The sequence below is a fragment of the Elephas maximus genome, chromosome 20 (genome assembly GCF_024166365.1).
Source record: "Elephas maximus indicus isolate mEleMax1 chromosome 20, mEleMax1 primary haplotype, whole genome shotgun sequence".
NCBI classification, from domain to species: Eukaryota; Metazoa; Chordata; class Mammalia; order Proboscidea; family Elephantidae; genus Elephas; species Elephas maximus.
In genome coordinates, this window is record NC_064838.1 from 54,178,420 (window position 1) to 54,198,582 (window position 20,163).

At 41.4% G+C, this 20,163-nt stretch overlaps 1 protein-coding gene across 4 annotated transcripts in view; it reads right to left on the reverse strand.

The window, feature by feature from the left end:
- The window catches only part of IP6K1 (inositol hexakisphosphate kinase 1), a 79,263-nt gene that overhangs the window by 34,769 nt on the left and 24,331 nt on the right, over positions 1-20,163 (reverse strand). For 2 of the 4 annotated variants that reach the window (XM_049863514.1, XM_049863515.1), the window contains one exon: positions 2,778-3,128. In XM_049863514.1, coding sequence (XP_049719471.1) covers positions 2,778-3,000 — 223 coding nt within the window. In that variant the 5' untranslated portion in view covers positions 3,001-3,128. Of the gene's footprint in view, positions 1-2,777; positions 3,129-3,802; positions 3,960-20,163 lie in introns of those variants that run through there. The other 2 variants (XM_049863516.1, XM_049863517.1) reach the window with 2 other exon arrangements.

Here is a 20,163-nt window from a genome sequence, read left to right on the forward strand (position 1 = left end):
AAAATTATTAGTCCAGAGGACTAATGGACCACATGAACCACAGCCTCCACCAGCCTGAGCCCAGAAGAACTAAATGATACCCAGGTACCATCACCGACTACTCTGACAGGGATCACGATAGAGGGTCTAACACAGAGCGGGAGAAAAATATAGAACAAAATTCAAATCCACAAAAAAGATCAGACTTACTGGTCTGACACAAGACTGGGAGAACCCCTGAGACTATGCCCCCGGATACTCTGCTAACTCAGAACTGAAGCCACTTCCGAAGTCCACCTTTCAGCCAAAGATTAGGCAGGCCTATAAAACAATAACATATGTGAGGAATATGCTTCTTAGTTCAATCAAGGATATGAGACCAAGTGGGTAACACCTGCCAAAAAGCAAAGACGAGAAGGCAGGAAGAGACAGGAAAACTGGACAAATGGACGTGGAGAACCCAGGATGGAAAGCAAAACGGGGAGAGTGCTGACACACTGTGGGGATTGAAACAATGTCACAAAACAATTTGTGCATAAATTTTTGAATGAGAAACTAATCTGCACTATAAACTTTCACCTAAAACACAATAAAAATTTTTAATTGGAATTTAAATTATAATTCAGATTAAAAGAAAATGAAGTATAGAAAGTTGCAAACAGTGCTACAGAGTCCAGAATTAAATAATGAAAAAATAAAATGACTTAGTTCTGCTATATATCCATGAAGAATTGATCCCTTTGAATTATGGTGTTAGTGAAGAATACTGAATATACCATGGACTGCAAAGAGAACAAACAAATCTGTCCCGGAAGAAGTACAGCCAGAATGCTCCTTAGAAGTGAAGATGGAGAGACTATGTCTCATATACTTTGGACATGTTATCAGGAGGGACCAGTCCCTGGAGGATATCATGCTCGGTAAAATATAGGGTAAGTAAAAAAAAGGAAAGGGGAGATAGGAGGGTGGAGAGGGTTAGAAACTGGCAAAATTGTCACAAAAGGAGAGACTGGAAGGAGGGAGCAGGCTGACTCATTAGGGGGAGAGTAAGTGGGAGTATGGAGTAAGGTGTATATAAGCTTATATGTGACAGACTGACTTGATTTGTAAACGTTCACTTAAAGCTCAATAAAAATTATTAAAAAAAAAAAAAAAGGAAGACCCTCAATGACATGGATTGACACAGTGGCTGCAACAATAGGCTCAAACATAACGATTGTGAGGATGGCACAGAACTGGGCAGTGTTTTGTCCTGTTGTATACAGGGTCACTATGAGTCAGAATCGACTCAATGGCACCTGTCATGGATTGAATGGTCCCCAAAAAACATGTGTCAACTTGGTTAGGCCATGATTCCCAGTACTGCATGACTGTCTATCATTTTGTCATCTGATGTGATTTCTCTATGTATTGTAAATCCTATCTCCACAATGTTAATGAGATGGATTAGCAGCAGTTATGCTGATGGGATCTACAAGATTACACTGTGTCTTAAACTAATCTCTTTTGAGATATAAAAGAGAGAAGTGAGCGGAGAGCGTGGAAGACCTCACACCATCAAGTAAACAGTGTCAGGAGCAGAGCGGGTCCTTTGGACCCAGGGTTCCCGTGTGGAGAAGCTCCCAGTCCAGGGGAAGATTGAACACAAGGATCTTCCTCCAAAGCCAACAGAAGAGAAAGCCTTCCTGTGGAGCTGATGCCCTGAATTTGGACTTGTAGCCTACTAGTAAACTTCTTTGTTAAAACCATCCACTTGTGATATTTCTTTTATAGCAGCACTAGATGACTAAGACACCACCTGTCATGGATTAAATTTTGTCCCCCCAAAATATGTCAACTTGGCTAAGTCATGATTCCCTTGCGTGACTATATGATTGTCTACCATTTTATCTTCTGATGTGATTTCCTTATGTGTTTGAAATCCTATCACTGTGATGTAATAAGATGGATTAGCAGCAGTTATATTGAGGAGGTCTACAAGATTAGGTAGTGTCTTAAGCCAATCTCTTTTGAGATATAAAAGAGAGACGCGAGCAGAGAGACAGGGGAACCTCATACCACCAAGAAAGCAGTGCCGGGAGCAGAATACATCCAAGGGAAGACTGACGACTAGGACCTCCCTCCAAAGCCACCAGAGAGAGAAAGCTGTCCCCTGGAACTGGTGCCCTGAATTCAGACTTCTAGCTTATTGGACTCTGAGAGAATAAACTTCTCTTTGTTAAAGCCATCCACTTGTGGTATTTCTGTTACAGCAGTACTAAATGACTAAGACAGCACCTAACAACAACAACAATTTATACTTTAAAACAAATTATTTTCTCTTCAAAACTTAGGACCTTGAGGTTCCTGCCTTCTCTAAATTTCTTAACATCAATTCATTCCCCCAGCACATATAGACACAGGCTCACAGAGCCTCCTTGCCAGCCATTTCACAGCCATAACCTGGATAACATGCAATTCTTCCTCCTCAGGAGCCAAAGAAGTGCCACTCCCTTCTCTTCTAGATTTTAAGAGCAAACAGGGGAAACATCCTTGACTACAGCATGTTCTTCTCCACCAATGGGACTTAAGGGTGTGAATTCTTCTTAGTTTACCTACCAATGAATTCAATTTTCAAAACATAAAGACTCTGCTGATGCTTTCAGCCTTGCTGACGCTTTTGGTTAACAAAGTAACTCAGCTTCTTTGAGACAATGGAGACCTACAATCACATCACATGGCCAACAAAACAAGGAAAACTCAGTCAAGTGCCCGCAGGCTTGAGGCTACTGCTCTCATCAAACTGGCCAGCAACTGACCTTTGTACTCAGGGGTGAACTCCTTCATTTCAGGAGGGAGGGACTCATAGAAGCGCTGCTCCCGGGAGATGAGGGGCTTGCACACAGTGTGGTCGTCGTAGCGCATCATGCTGCTGTGTCCGCCCACCTGGTGGATGAAGGGTTCCAGGAGGACTCCCCGGTCTCCAGCCCGACTTGTGTTCTTGCCATACTGCCCCACTTCCATGGTTTGACAAACACACATTGCGTTGGGGGCCGGCTGCACACTGAGGGCAGAGGATGCAGCACATGGGCCACAAAAGGAGAACTGGATAGAAAGTCCTGGAGAGCTGAAAGCCAGTTGTCAGAGTCTGTTCAGCTTATTCTTATGTCCTATGGAAAGGAACAGAGAAAAAGAAGGAATTAAAACATCTGGCAAGATACAATCTCCCTGGAGTTCACAGAATATCTGCTCTGTGAGTGAGAACAGGGACTCTGTTTTGTTCCCTGCTTTGTGTATCCCCAGCACGTACAACACTGCCTGGTGCGTGAGAAGCAGTCAGTAAATTTTTGTTGACTGTTGCAACTCTGGGCCCTGTCGTCATTTTGTGCACAGAAGCCCACAGTCTCTTCCTTTTCTAATTCTTGGATTCCTTGTAAGTTGTCTAAAGGATTTTATTTTAGAGCTACAACGTTATAAACATCAAGAAGGCGACTAATTCCCTGTTTACCTCACAAAGTTGAAGAGTTCAGGAAAAAAAACAGGGGCAACACGAATTTATTCTGTTCAGATTTCTCAAGATAGCTAATACCTGCTAAGGATCTCTCCCTGCCTCAAAGGAAGCATTTTTTCCAGAAAAATCAAGTAACAGTAGATCCCCAACTTTTGTGCTGAAGGTGCCAAGAACCAGGGTGGGACAGCCATTTGAGTTACAGAATCAAAAAAGGTTTTGCTTTTCTCGAAAGAATTCTGGTTTCATATCTCTTCTAGTTTAAATCTATGGCTGTCAAGTTATGACCGTGTCTAGCACCACAGAACTTCCCTTTTTGCCTGACTCTCTACTCACCAGTGGGAAAAGCTTTATCTTTGTGCTCAAACACCCTCCTTGTGACGCCAATTTTCTCTCAAGACAGTTAAAGTAGTTAGCAACTTCTTTAATACTGAGTATATTTTCTAAATTAGGTGTGTAGAGTTGGCAAGATTACATACATCTGAAAGATCAAGATGAGAAAAAATAAAAAATTTGCAGAGTAGGAATATGACTCTACCTGCAAGAGATAAACCACCGAAATGTCCATCAACAGATGAATAAACAAAATGTGGTATATACATACAATGGAACACAGCTCAGCTCTAAAGAGAAAAGAAGTGCTGATACATGCTACAACATGGCTGAACCTTGAGAACATTATGCTGAACAAAGTCAGCCAGCCACCAAAGGACAAATATTGTATGATCCCACTTATATGAAATATCTAGAATAGGTAAGTATATAGAGATCAAAGTTTGTTAGTGGTTACCAGGGACAAGAGGAAAGGAGAAAGAAGTCACTGGTCGGGGGTACTGAGTTTCTGTCAATGTGATAGAAAAATTTGGAAAGAGAGTAGTAATGGTTACACAACATGAATAGAACCACTGTCCCTCAATTGTAAATGTAAAAAATGTTGAGTTGGCAAACACCTTGTTTTATTTTTACCATAATTTACCAAAAAAAAAAAAAAAAAGCTTTCCTTCCAGTAAGTTCCTAATAGCTTTCCTGAGAGGTCAGAGATTTACTGAGAGGGTCTGCAGTCGCAACCATCCTTCAAGCTATAAGCAGATCATAAGGGTGTGTGTGTGTGCTGTACTGCACATGTCTTAAAGACCAAGCTCCTGGCTGAGGCAGATTGAGAGGAACTTCCCTGGCGGACCCTTCTCTGATTCCTGAGAAAGACATGGCCTTCTCCCCAGACTCGCAGATGTTCACGCCTACACCTAGTTACAGCCAGGATGCAGCAGAATTATGAAGCCAGCCCATCACTTTTGCCACTGCCCACACAGAACTTGTCCACCTTTGGGGCTCCTGCTACAGAACAGGGTAGTAAAACTGGCACCAGGCCCTTTACTCGTGGTGCAACTTCAAGCAAATGGTCTCACCTATGTGTTGGAAGCCAGGATGATGGTTATCTTTAGGGTGGACATGGCCTTCCCAAGAAGGCGGGTAGTACCTAGGAGAGGCACAAGGGGGCACGTCTGGAGTGCTGGTGATGTTCTATTTCTTATTCTGGGTGGTGGTCAGCAGATGTGTACACTTCTCTATATACATGTTACACTTCAGTATAAAGCTTATTTTAAAAAACTCTTAAGAAAAGAAGAAAACAGAAGGGAAGGCCATGAGAAGACAGAGGCAAAGACTGGAGTTATAAAGTTCTAACTCCAGGGAACACCAAGGGGTGCTGGCAGTCACCAGAAGCTAGGAGAAAGGCATGGAATGGATGTCCCCTCAGAGCCTCCAAAAGGAACCAACTCTGCCAACACCCTGATTTCAGACTTCTGTGAGAACTATGAGAGAATAAATGCCACCAAGTCTGTGGTAATTGGTTATGGTAGCCCTAGGAAACAAATACATTGTCCCTCTCCTCCATCCAAGGTCCGTCCAGGATCATGTACTGCATTTAGTTCTCATGTTTCTTCACTCTGGAACATCTTCTTGGCCTCTCTCCTCTTGTGATTTTTTTTTCCCCTGAAAAATCACTTCGCTTTATAATTAACACAGCTCAGATAAAGAAATTCTCTCTTGTTCCCAAAAATGTTCTTTGTTCCCTTAAATGCAACTGCAATTTCTCATTTTGCTATTTCTTCAAAAGCCTTGTCCACTCCTCTCATCAGGCAGTCACACAGGTTTCAGAAAAGAATTAGGGGAGCAGAAAGAATCCTCCCTTCCTGTGGACCTCGTAAGGTATGTAAATACTACAAGGACAATGGGACAAAAAGAACCTAACAGTTTAAAATGATGCCAAGAGACCAGAAAAAAGGGGTGGAGGGCAGGAGTCACTTCTTGGAATCACTGCTAAGCTGGACAAGGATAAAGAGCAAAAGGTCAATTAAGAGCCAAGTTGTTGTACTAATGTCACTGAACAATGTGTATAGAAATTGTCAAACGGGAACTTAATTTGCTGTGTAAACGTTCACTGAAAACACAATTAAATATGACTTTAAAAAAAAAAAAAAAAAAAAAGCCCAGTTGTTCTAATTTCCCCAAGCTTCCGTGGGAAAGGTGCTTTACAAAGGCAGTATTTTCAAGCCCGAACAGGCCTACCTTTGAGCTGGCTTAGCCCTGGACAGCAGTCCATTCACGAGTAGCTCCTGCAAGCACCAACAATGCATCTGACATTCCACTCACAAACTAGAGAACCTTTTGTCTCCAAAGCAATGAGTCACCTGGAGGCAGCTGAAGGAAAGCAATGCCCAGGTTTATCCCCGCCCCCGCCCCCCCACTCTGGAATTAACTGGCAGTTAAAAAGCCTCTGCTGTAGAAGATCCCACTGCAACTGTGATCTCTGTAAGCCATGACTTGACTATATCTCCAGTGACTCCAGATACTTCTGCTCCTGGCTGTCACTGTCAGTGACTTCTGTAACTGCCCAGAATGCCATCACCTTCAACATCTTCAACCTCATCAGCCCTCTGAGCTATTCAGCTGCCAATGCCACCTAGAAGATCACGGTCCGACAGTCTTTCCCTGTCACTAGCACTATCATTCTAGGCATTAACGACAGCTATCCTGAAGCTCTTCCAGCACAAAATCCAAGTAACCAAGCACGATGCCAACCAGCAAGGCAGAGAGCACTTTCTTTCTCCCTGTCACTTTCTCTCAGAACAGACCAGAGAAATCCCAGAACAGCATCACTTCCCCCAGCATGGAGACTATCCATTTGGCCCAAGCAACATCTTAAAAGATCTTTCAGTACATCCAGCAGAGTTAGGCAAACCTGTACAGTGTAAACTGTTATGGTGTGTAGAGTCTAGAAGACAGGAAGAGACTTGTTCTGCAATTCCCTCCCCTGTTCCCCAGCAGTGTCAGAAACTTGTGACATACCAGATGAAGGGCAGGAGCGTAATCAAGTGTCTCCCTGCATTTCCACATCTCAGAGTGGTTCCTTATACAGGGAATTGTGATTAGCTGTCCAGGAGCAGGAGGACATGTCTGCAGTGAGGAGGGCTGTAAGCTCTGGGCAGAGGGAAATCTAAATGGAGACGTGTGTTTTACAGTGTTTCTTCCTGGAGTCTATTACCTGAGGGATCCATCACTACAGAAATCATGGCCAAGTTTTCCCTAGGTAGAATTAGTCCCAAGTACTGTGTTCCCAAGTCACCTGTCTTGTTCGGCTTTCCAAATAATACTCATTACAATTCTCTCTGGAAAGGCAGAATCCCTATGGATACACACCTCTACGCTGGGTGTCAAGTAAAGAAATAAAAGGTGGTAACCTGAATGTTACAAAACAGCTACTTCAATTCCACCCTTCAAATGTGTCTAGACCCAGCCACTATAGATGTGGAAGAACTTGTAACCTATTACCACAGTTTTCAAGACTGGTAGAAAGCTGGCATTTACTAAAACGGATCCCCAGGAACAAAGAGGCACCTAGTCTCCCCAGTGATTCTGATGCCCCCCCCCCCTTTTTTTTTCCCACAAAAGTAAAAAGCAGCTGCAATTAGTACTTACTTTCTATAGCCTAATTCTTTGACATGCAAGTCTGAGGTGGCATTTGCCTAGATTTAGAGATGAAGGGGAATTTCTAAGTCTTTCTCCTCCCTGCCCCTTTCATCTGTGTGGCCTTAAGGAGCAGCTGCAGTGCGAAGCATCCCTAGGGTACTGAGAAGGATCCTCAGGAAATCATGATCAGTGTTTCAAGCTCTGCTTCCAGAGTACTTGTTCTTTTTCTGATGAGTCTTCACCCTTTCAGTGATGACTTGGTAGCTACTGGGTGAGGAAATCTTGTTTTTATTAGAAGAATCTTGTACTTTTCTATGGAAAGTACTGTACAAGCTGTGTGTGTACTAGATAGAAAGTTCTTTTAAATGTTTAAAAACAGGGAAGTTCGTACTGGTGAGGCCTGTCCAACACGTTAGTATGTAATAGTAAAGCTCCTTTCTGATGAAACAATCTTGAAAAACAGAAATGAATCAAGAATATCATCTAGTACATCAGATGTTTAACCCACTATGTCTGATTTTACTAGGTTGTTTGCATTTGGGTCTGAATCAGATCTTAGGGAAGGGGGAAAAGGATAGCACCAAGATAGGTTTTAGTTTCCCAAAACAGATACTTTGTCCAAGAAGAAGTTTTGGGTTTGGGCAAAACCATACTGTTATTAAAACTATCATCTCTAGAAGTCAGCACACTTGTCTAAGGCAAGGCCATGGAAGCTCCAGAGACACATCCAAATTCCCTGAAGGACTGAATTACTGGGCTGAGGGCTGTGGGGACCATGGTCTTGGGGAACACACAGCTCAATTGGCATAACATAGCTTATAAAGACGATGTTCTACATTCTACTTTGGTGAGTAGCATCTGGGGTCTTAGAAGACTGTGAGTGGCCATCTAAGATACTCCGCTGGTCTCAACCCACCCAGAACAAGGGAGAATGAAGAAAACCAAAGACACGAGGGGAAGATTAGTCCAAATGAATGACGGACCACAAGTACTATGGCCTCTACCAGACTAAGTCCAGCACAACCAGATGCTGCCTGGCTACCACCACCAACTGCTCTGACAGGTATTACAATGGGGAGGGTCCCAAAAAGAGTCGGAGAAAAATGTAGAACAAAATTCTAACTCACCAAAAAAAAAAAAAAGACCAGACTTGCTGATCTGACAGAGACCAGAGAAACCCTCAGAGTATGGCCCCCAGACACTCTTTTAGCTCAGTAATAAAATCACTCCTGAGGTTCACCTTTCAGCCAAAGATCAGATAGACTCATAAAACAAAAAGAGACTAAACAGACATACCAGGCCAGGGGGAAAGACAGGAGGGGACAGGAAAGCTGGTAACAGGCAAACCAAGGTCAAGAAGGGGAGAGTGTTGACATGTCTTGGGGTTAGCAACCAACGTCACAAGACAATATGTGTACTTACTAACTGCTTAATGAGAAGCTAGTTTGTTCCATAAAACTTCATCTAAAGTACAATTAAAAAAAAAAAAAAAACTGAGGGAAAAAAACGCTATAATCCCTAGTAGATAACTCCTATGTCCTAAATACAAGACGAGGTTCCAGTTCTTTTTCCTTTTATTGTGAATGGACCATGGCCTAACCAGGTGAATACTGACTTGACTTATGGGGTCGTTAACGATGACTGCATTCTTTCTTCAACATTGTCACCAGCCTTGTGAGAATTATACGTGGTTGAAAGGGAGCAAGTATGGATGTTAGATTAAGAAGGACTAAAGTGACTGCCTACCACTCATCTGTTAGTTTGTTGTGCTGTGGTGACTTACATGTTGCTGTGATGCTGGAAGCTATGTCACTGGTATTTTAAATACCAGCAGGGTCACCCATGGTGGACAGGTTTCAGCTGAGCTTCCAGACTAAGACAGACTAGGAAGAAAGACATCACTATCTACTTCTGAAAAAGCTGGCCAGTGAAAACCTTATGAATAGCCGCAGAACGCTGTCTGATATAGTGCCAGAAGATGAGCCACTCAGGTTGGAAAGTAATCAAAATATGGCTGGGGAAGAGCCGCCTTCTCAAAGTAGAGTTGACCTTAATGATGTGGAGAGAGAGTAAAGCTTTTGGGACCTTCCTTTGCTGATGTGGCACAGCTCAAAATGAGAAGAAACAGTTGCGAACATCCATTAGTAATCAGAATGTGGAACGTGTGAAGTATGAGTCTAGGAAAATTGGAAGTTGTCAAAATTGAAATGGGACGAATAAAGATCAATATCCTAGGCATCAGTGAGCTGAAACGGACTGATATTGGTGCATCTTAGAAAGAGCTTAATTACACAGCTTAATTAGTTAGAAATTCATAACAAAGAAAAAATCAATAGTGTCCCCTTGAACCAGCAAAAACAATTAGAAAATGAAAACTGTTTAAACGATCCCATTCACAACAGCATCCAAAACTGTAAAGTACCTATAAATCTTTGAAAATTACGCCAAACCAGAGACGTTCTTCACAGAGTTGCCGTGGTCTCCTGCTCCAACAGTGTTTGAAATGAACCCTGCGCTTGCCAAACTTCCCCCAATCAGCAGCTCCCAGCCAGCCCTCTGCCACCTCCTCACAGCAGTGCCCGTTGACGTTCCAAGGTCTCTGCCCATGCAGCCTCTTCTACCTCTCCTCAACTGCCACCATGAGCACCACATCCCTGTTGCAGGTGCGCCAGAACTACAATCAGGACTCGGAGGCTGCCATCAGCCACCAGATGAACCTGGAGCTGTAAACTTCCTATATCTAACTGTCCGTGTCTTACATGTCAACTGCGATGAAGTGGCTTTGAAGAATTCTGCCAAATAGGGAACATGCTGAGAAACTGATGAAGCTCCAGAACTAACAAGGCAGCCAAATCTTCCTTCAGGGTACCAAGAAATCACACCCTGACGACTGGGACAGTGGGCTGAATACAATGGAGTGTGCCTTACACTTAGAAAAAAGCGTGACTCACTCACTACTGGAACAGCACAAACAGGCCACTGACAAGAATGACTCCCACTGTGTAACTTCACTGAGACGCCTCACCTAAATGAGGTGAGATCCATCAAAGAACTGAGTGACCACCAATTTGCACAAAATGGGGGCCCAGAAATCTGGCCTGGCAGAGTATCTCTTTGACAAGCACACCTTGGGAGAGACTGACGGAGATAGCTAAGCTTTAGCCTGGCTTCTCCATAGCCACAGGGGTGACTTCCGTGGTCACCAAGACAGCACATGCATGTTGGATTTACCTTTACCTTTTCTATAAATTGTACTAAAACATTCACTGAAGTTCTTTTATTTGTACCATTCCTTCAAACTAAGTAATTTGGTACCCCCTCCAAAAAAAAAGAAAAAAAAAATTATACCAGACCAATAATAAAACTTTTCTGAAGGACTTAAAAGAAGACATAAATACACTATTTCATTTGTGGGTGGGCTCAATAATGAAATATAATGTAACTTCAATCAAAATTCCAATGTCATGTACTGCACTGTAATAACTGATACACAGATACGAATAAAATTGTATCACTGACTCTGACAACACCCACAAATTCTCAACGAATTAAGAACCTAAATGTGCGAAATAAAACTTTAAGATAATCAGAAAAAAATGTGAATGCCTTTTAACAATGTTGTTATTAGATGCCATTGAGTTGGCCCCAACTGATGGTGACCCCATGCACAATGCAATAAAACACTGCCCAGTCCTGCACCATCCCCATGATCAGTTGCAGATCTGACTGTTGTGCCACAGGGTTTTCTTTGGCTGATTTTCAGAAGTAGATTCCCAGGCCTTTCTTCCTAGTCCACCTTAGTCTGTAAGCCTCACTGAAACATGTTCAGCATCATAGCAACATGCAAACCTCCACTGACAGACGGGAGATAGCTGCACAGGAGATGCATTGGCTAGAATCAAACCAAAGTCTTCCACGTGGAAGGCAAGAATTCTACCCACTGAACCACCAATTTAGTAAGACATTAAAATAACAAACCATAATTGAAAACACCGATGCATTAGAATTTTTAAGTTTTAATTGAGGCATAACGTTGTTATTGTCAGTTTTCATCGAGTCAGCTCCAACTCATGGTGACCCCATGTACAGCAGAACAAAATATTGCCTGATCCTGTGTCACCTTCGAGATCTTTTATATGTTCAAGTCTATTATTGAGACCACTAGGTATAAATCCTGGTGGCATAGTGATTAAAAGCTACGACTGCTAACCAAAAGGTCAGCAGTTTGAATCCACCAGGTGCTCCTCGGAAACCCTATGGGGCAGTCCTACTCTGTCCTATAGGGTAACTATGAGTCAGAATCGACTCGACAGCAACGGGCTTGTTCCACCCCCACCCCTCAACCTAGGGGGTTCATCTTACTGCATTGTATCAGACAGTATTCTGTTGTAATCCATAGGGTTTTCACTGGCTAATTTTCAGCAGTAGATGGCCAGGCCCTTTCTGTCTAATCTGTCTTAGCCTGGAAGCACCGCTGAAACCTGTCCACTGTGGGTGACCCTACTAGGATTTGAAATACCAGTGGCATAGCTTCCAGCATCAAAACAACATGCAAGCCATTACAGTACAAAACTGACAAAGATAGGTGGTGCGAGGCATAATTTACATGCCGTAAAATTTACTCATTTAAATGTACAGTGTAATGATTTTTAGCAAATTTGAAGAGTGGTACAACCATCTCCGCAATCCAGTTTAGAACATTTCTATCATCCCCAAAAGATCCATTGTGCTCACTTATAAATCCCCTCATTCTAACCCCCAGCCACATTAAAATTCATTTTTTGTATAAGAGAGCCATAAATGAAGATAGAGTCAAGCAGACTAGATGAAATTTTAATCAGCAAAAAAAAGTGGTAAGAACACCTATAAATTAAAGTAGGAAAAAAAAAGTACAAAGGCAAGTCACAGAAGAGGAGACTCGGATGGCCAATAAACAAGTAAAAAGATGGCCCACTTCACAAGCAATCAGGGAAACGCAAATTAAAATAAGAAATCATTTCATTCCTATATGATTGGTTAAAAAAAAAAAAAAAGTCTGGACATACCAGGCATTAGCAGGGCAGGAAGAAATGGCTCCACCTATTCTACTGATGGAGCCCTGGTAGTATAGTGGTTAAGAGCTCGGCTGCTAACCAAAAGGTTGGCAGTTCAAATCCACCAGCCACTCCTTGGAAACCCTTTGGGGCAATTCTACTCTGTCTTACAGGGTCGCTACGAGGGTCAAAACGAGTTTGGTTTTTGTTTTTGCTATTCTGCTGATGGCAACCCAAAACCAATGATGAACACCCTCCACAATCCAGCACATGCTCAAGATGGCAGGTTCAAGGATGTTCACTGCAGCATTGTTGTAACAGAAAAATTGGAAATCACCTAAATGTCCATCAAGGGGGAATGGATAAACAAATCCATAAAGTATACAGTATTGAATTGAATGACTACATATACCAACATGAATAACTTAAAAAAAACAAACTGGAAAAAGCAAGTTCAGGAATGATATTTCTAACATGATGTCACTGTAAATTAAGTACATAAAACAATACTATATTATATATAAATTTATGAACACATACACGTATTAACAAGAACAACAACATGGAATGGAAGAATATGTACCAACTTTCAAGGAGGAGAGAAAAGATGGGGATTGGGATCTAGGAGGGGAAGGGGACTTCAGTTCTACCTGTAATTTTTTTTTCAAGTTTGAAGCAAATGTAGTAAAATGCTAACATTTTAAAATCTGTGTATCAAGTACATGCTATTCTCTGAACTTTTATTTCATAAAAGAACAAAACTTCTATAGTGCTAGAAGTCTGATGTCAATAAACGGCAAATAATAGGTGAAAGAACATACTAGCAATAGTTCCAATGTGGGGTATGAATACCACTGCAGTACCCTGGAAGTTGGTAAGAAAATATTAGAATTCCTTGATCTGTTTTCTTGACCTGGCCTCCAAGCACCAACTCTCCTAGTCTTCCTGTTACTCAATCTGTTTTGCTGGTTCTTCCTCCTCTTCCCAACCTCTCAAAGTTAGACGTCTCAGAGCTCAATGCTTGGTCTTCTCTTGCCTAGCTACACTTGAGTTCAGTCCTCCCTCTTGAATACCAGATTCAAATATCCAACTGCCTACTCAGTCTAGGATGTCTAAATTTAACGCAGTTCAACAGATTCATCTTCTGCCTCAAAAACTCTCTCTGCTACACCCTCAACTCCATTTTAACATCTGTTCTCACCCAAATACTGACAGTCATTCTTGATTCTTCTCTTTCTCTCATACCCCGTATCATGTAATCCTATAGCTTCTACCTTCAGAACATATCCAGAATCCAGCTACTTCTCACTACCTCCACTGCCACCATCCTGTTAATCCCCAACACCTCCCATCTCCTAACTGGCCTCCCTGCTTCTATCATGGCCCTTTTGCAGTCTGTTCTCAACACAGTAGCCACAGTGACTGTTAAGCTGAGAGTCAGAGCATGTGACTTCTCTGTTCAAAATCCTGCGATGGCTCCCAACTCAGAGTAAAAGCCCAGCTCCTTACCACAGTCTATAAGCATAAGGCCCCACAAGACCTGCATCCTCCCTAACCCTCATCACCTCATTTTCTCTCTGACCTCATCTCCTTTACTCTAGCCACACTAGCCTCCATGCTGTTCCTCAAACAACCAAGCATATTTTCACTTTGGGGTCTCTGCACCAGTCATTCCCTTTGCCTCGAACATTCTTCCTCCAGATATCCATATGCCTAAGTCCCTCACCCCCTTCAAGTCTCTTTCTCAATGAGCCCTGCCCTAACATTATTTTAAACTGCAACTCCACCTGCACTCTCCATCCTCCTTAATCTGCTCTTTTTTTCATGGAATTCATCTCCTTCTGACATATTACATGCTTTACTTATTCAGAATGTCTATTGTTTCTTATTTATTATGATGTCAGCATAAAAGTAGGGCTCTTTGTTTTGTTCACTGGTATATTATCCTAAATGCCCAGAACAGGGCTTAGCAAATGGAGGCCACATAATTTACATAATTAAGTGAATAAATGTATGTTTACGATATACATACATAACAGGTGTCTATAATAGACACACACAGGAGATGTACACATGTATATAATTGTATAGTATATAACTTACACAAAAAATGTTTATGGAGGGATAAGTTCCTTTTTTTTTTAATACTAGGGTTGTAAATCAAAGAAGTTTATATTCTTCTAGTCTAGGGCTACCAAAAACAGAACCAACAGCAAATGTGGCTTCACAGAAAAACGGAGTATGTTGGCCACTTGACAGAATTCCAAATTAACAAATAAAGGGAATGCAAACTTCTGTATCTTAACTCTAAAAAGATGTGATACATCATAATAAAGAAAAAAAATAGCTCTGGTGGCACAGTGGTTAAGTGCCTGGCTGCTAACTGAAAGGTTGGCGGTTCACACCCACCAGCTGCTCTGCAGGAGAAAGACGCGGCAGTCTGCTTCTGTAAAGGTCACAGCCTTGGAAACCCTATGGGGCAGTTCTACTCTGTCCTATAGGGTCGGTATGAGTTGGAACTGACTTGATGGCCACAACAACACAGCAATCAAAGAAAAACACGTATAACTAGCCCCCTCCAAAAAAATACTAAACAAAGTATGGAAAGAAAAAAGAATACAGCCTATGAGGAGGAGGATTAGACTGTTTTTATCAATGATACAAAAGAAAAACAAAGGGGAAGGGATCAGACAAAAACAATCACAACTATAAAGGATGAACCAGATCAAAGAATTTGTTGATTCAAATTTAGAAGATACAATATAAGTAGTTTTTCTTTTTTTAACAAATTCAACAACGTAAAAAGCCTAGAAAGTAGCAACAGATAAAAAAAAACCCTGTGAAAGAAAGAGAAACTGCAATCAGTTATGGTGACAAACAAGGTCAGACTATTTTAAGAACTAGAAGGGCACTGTCTCCACAGCAAGAGCAAGACAATACCTGGTGACCAGGTTCTCTAATCAGGCGGGTAAACACACTCAAAATGTATATTGACAGGCATCCACTCTGAAAAGCTCAGTTACAATTTCGAATTCTGCAGCCAACGTAACTTTATAACCTCAGATTAACCACTCAGGTTTGATGTCCAATCATTTTATAGAGTGATACCTTTGATACCTGGATACCTTTACATTCCACACGTATATTTGCAGATTTCCTCGTTTTTTTATTTCCTCAAATTTTCATAAAAATTGGTTTATACAGCCAGTATTTCTATTACCGCTTCTAAAATTAAACATATTCATCTGAACCACTAAAGAATCATGACAAAAGATCATGCCCATTTAAAAAGAAAAGGGAAGTATATTTTGTTTTGTTTTGTATTTTTTAATTTTAGTTCTTTTTTTTTTTTTTAATTAAACTTGGTAAGTCAGGAATGTAAAGCAAATTTTTGGCTATAGTATTATGAGTCTTTAGTCTTTTACTATCTGATACGATCCAAAGGGAAAATAGCAAAAATCCCTCTGAGAAGAACACAATGAATTAAGCCACACTAACAGAAAAGAACAACACATAAAACTTGGGTTGTACAGCTCTGGATTGTGAAAACCAATTTCTAACTTAATTTCAGAAATAAATAAGCAGATACCAAAACACCTCAAATTCATATACAAAAAAATATACATATATACAGAAGAAAACTAACATGAAGGCGTGTTTGTTCCCTAAAACATATAACCAAGGAACCCCAAAGCTTTCCTAAAGTCCATTCTTGCCTTTACATATGAGACCACAGGCATTGATACTAACACTGATATACATGAGGTGTACTTATGATGGTGAGAGAGAACAATTCTCCTTCCCCTAACTCCACCAGTTATTTCAAGCAGATGGTCATGAACCTCTCTTTTGAGGAAGGAAATACAGGGAATGTTCTTGTCCTAAGTAAGGCTGCCAACCTAAGCCTGCCCTTCCAATCTACCTTGGCTGGATGGGCATATCCCTTGCCTAGAAACCAGGTATATATTCAGAGGCCTGGAGCAGTCTGGGAGATTTGAAACAAGGGAAGGTTTAACAGGATCTATTTTGTCATTTGTTCTCAGGGATGAGATAATGGATTGTTTAGACTCCTGGGTCCCCCCTCCTAAGAGCTAGGGACACAGTGGCATCCTAAGGCCACCTGGCTGAGAGCAAATAGGGAGGGAGGAAAAGAAAGTTGGCAGGCGGCCTGAGATATGTCAGCCCATTAACAGTCAGAATGGACTTAATTTAGTACAAGAAGAGGATCCAGAGTTCAGTGAACCTCTACAGTATTTAATGGATTTCTAAAGATCAGAAACCTGTGCTTGCTAGATACACTTTTTTTAATAAAGATTGTTTTGAAAATTGCTGTCTCAGCCGTACTAAGAAATGGAAAGTGAAAAAAGGGGATTTAAGGATAAATTTAAAGAAGAGCATAGGCCCAAAATGATAAAGGAAATAAAAATGAGAAAACCCCAAAAGAAAGGACAGACTAAAGTGCCCTATCCCTTTTCATCTGAAACTTATCCTTCAGAAACATTCTCAAGTTGCGATTTGTACCAGATTGTCCTCTAACAAGAGGCCACAGGAGTATTTGTGCTGTGACTAAATATTCAGTATAGGTGAGCTATACTTGAATGAGGTAAACTTTCCACCTAGCACATTTACAATTGAATCCAAACATGGCCACACCAAGAAAGCACATCCTTTTAAGGTGGGAGAACTGTTGTAAAAGAAATCACAATACTACAAGAACAGCTAAAATGTGAATGTCTAAGGAAACAGCTTGACAGTTCCACAAAAAGTTAAACACAGAACTACCATATGACCCAGCAATCCCAGTCCTATGTATACACCCAAAAGACGTGAAAGCAGGTGTACTGAACTTGTATACCAATGTTCACGGCAGCATCAGTCACAACAGCCAGGTGGTGACATCAACCTAAATGTCCATCAATAGATGAATGAATAAACATAATGTGGTATATACACACAATGGGCTATTAATCAGCCATAAGGAGAAATGAAGTCCTGATACATGCTACAACACGGAGAGATCTAGAGAACATTATGCTGAGTGAAATAAGTCAATCACAAAATGACAAATATTGTCTGATCCAACTTATATGAAACAGACAAATGTACAGAAACCAAAGTTTATTAGTGGTTACCAGGGATTGGAGAGAAAACTTTCCCAGTTTTTGTCAGTGGTGGTGGAATACTTTAGAAACCGACAGTGGTGACGGCTGCATAACATGGTGAATATAACCATTGTCACTGAATTGTGCATGTAAAAAATGTTCAATTTGTATTTTTTTTTTTTACGACGGTAAAACAATTTTTAAAATGTTAACGTCTAAAATGCTGAAATACTGAATGGCGAGCTTCTTGGACTTATCTACTACCACCGATCCCACTGAGTACCCAAAAGCTGAAGAGAGAAGCTTCTACAGAACTGAAAGACCCAAAGGCACAGTACTGGGCCTCTTCTCACAGCCTAGGTTTCTGGTATGACTGGTAAACCCTGGTTCATTTTCTTCACTTCCATCCCATTGTGGTGGTAGTGTTGTTAGGTGCCATCAAGTCAGTTCCGACTCATAGCAACCCTATTTACAGCAGAATGAAACACTCACTGCCCACTCCTGCCCCATGCCCGTAATCACTGTAATACTTGAGCCCATTGTTGCAGCCACTGTGTCAATCCATCACGTTGAGGGTCTTCCTCTTTTTCGTTGACCCTGTATTTTACCAAGCATGATGTCCTTCTCCAGGGACTCTTCTCTCCTGACAACATGTCCAAAGTATGTAAGACACAGTCTTGCCATCCTTGCCTCTAAGGAGCATTCTGGCTGTACTTCCTCCAAGATAGATTTGTTCTTTCGGCAGTCCATGGTATATTCAATATTCTTAGCCAACACTATAACTGAAAGCCATCAATTCTTCTTCTGTCTTCCTTATTCACTGTCCAGCTTTCACATGCCCATGATGCTGTTGAAAATACCATGGCTTGGGTCAGGCACACCTTAGTCTTCGAGGTGACATCTTTGCTTTTTCAACACTTTAAAGAGGTCTTTTGCAGCAGATTTGCCCAATGCAATGCATCTTTTGACTTCTTGACTACGCTTCCGTAGGTGTTGATTGTGGATCCAAGTAAAATGAAATCCTTGACAACTTCAGTATTTTCTCCGTTTATCATGATGTTGCTCATTGGTCCAGCTGTGAGGATTTTTTTTTTCTTTACATTGAGGTGCAATCCATGCTGAAGGCTGTGGTCTTTGATGTTCACCAGTAAGTGCTTCAAGTCCTCTTCACTTTCAGCAAGCAAGGTTGTGTCACCTGCATAACACAAGTTCTTAATGAGTCTTCCTCCAATTCTGCTGCCCCGTTCTTCATACAGTCCAGCTTCTCAGATTATCTGTTCAGCATACAGACTGAATAGGTATGGTGAAAGGATATAACCCTGATGCTTACCTTTCCTGACTTTAAACCACGTAGTATCCCCTTGTTCTGTCCGAACAACTGCCTCTTGATCTATGTACAGGTTCCTCATGAGCACAATTAAGTGTTCTGGAATGCCCGTTCTTCGCAATGTTATCCGTAATTTGTTATGATCCCCACAGTCGAATGCCTTTGCACAGTCCATAAAACACAGGAAGACATCTTTCTGGTATTCCCTGCTTTCAGCCAAGATCCATCTGATATCAGCAAAGATATCCCTGGTTCAACGTCCTCTTCTCAATTCGGCCTGAATTTCTGGAAGTTCCCTGTCGATATACTGCTGCAGCCACTTTTGAATGACCTTCAGCAAAATTTTACTTGCATGTGGTATTAATGATATCGTTTGATAATTCCCGCATTTGGTGGGATCACCTTTCTTGGGGATGGGCATAAATATGGATCTCTTCTAGTCGATTGGCCAGGTAGCTATCTTCCAAATTTCTTGGCATAGATGAGTGGGCACTTCCAATGTTGCATCCATTTGCTGAAACATCTCAATTGATATGCCATCAATTTCTGGAGCCTTGTTTTTCGCCAATGCCTTCAGTGCAGCTTGGACTTCTTCCTTGAGTACCATCAGTTCCTGGTCACATGCCATCTCCTGAAATGGCTGAACATCGACCAATTCTTTTTGGTATAATGACTCTGTGTATTCCTTCCATCTTCTTTTGATGCTTCCTGCATCGTCTAATATTTTCCCCATAGAATCCTTCACTATAATAACTCGAGGCTTGAATTTTTTCTTCAGTTCTTTCAGCTGAAGAAATGCCAAGCGTATTCCTTTCGGTTTTCTATCTCCAGCTCTTTGTACATGTCATTATAATATTTTACTTCGTCTTCTCGAGCCACCCTTTGAAATCTGTTCAGTTCTTTTATTTCATCATTTCTTCCTCCTGCTTTAGCTACTTGATGTTCAAGAGCAAGTTTCAGAGTCTCTTCTGACATCCATTTTGATCCCTTTTTTCCTTCCTGTCTTTTTAATGACCTCTTGCTTTCTTCATGTATGATGTCCTTGATGTCATCCCACAACTCGTCTGGTCTTCGATCATTAGTGTTCAACGTGTCAAATCTATCCTTGAGATGGTCTCTAAATTCAGGTGGGATATACTCAAACATACTTTGGCTCTCATGGACCTGTTCTAATTTTCTTCAGCTTCAACCTGAACTTGCATATGAGTAATTGATGGTCTGATCCACAGTCAGCCCCTGGCCTTGCTCTGACTGATCATATTGAGC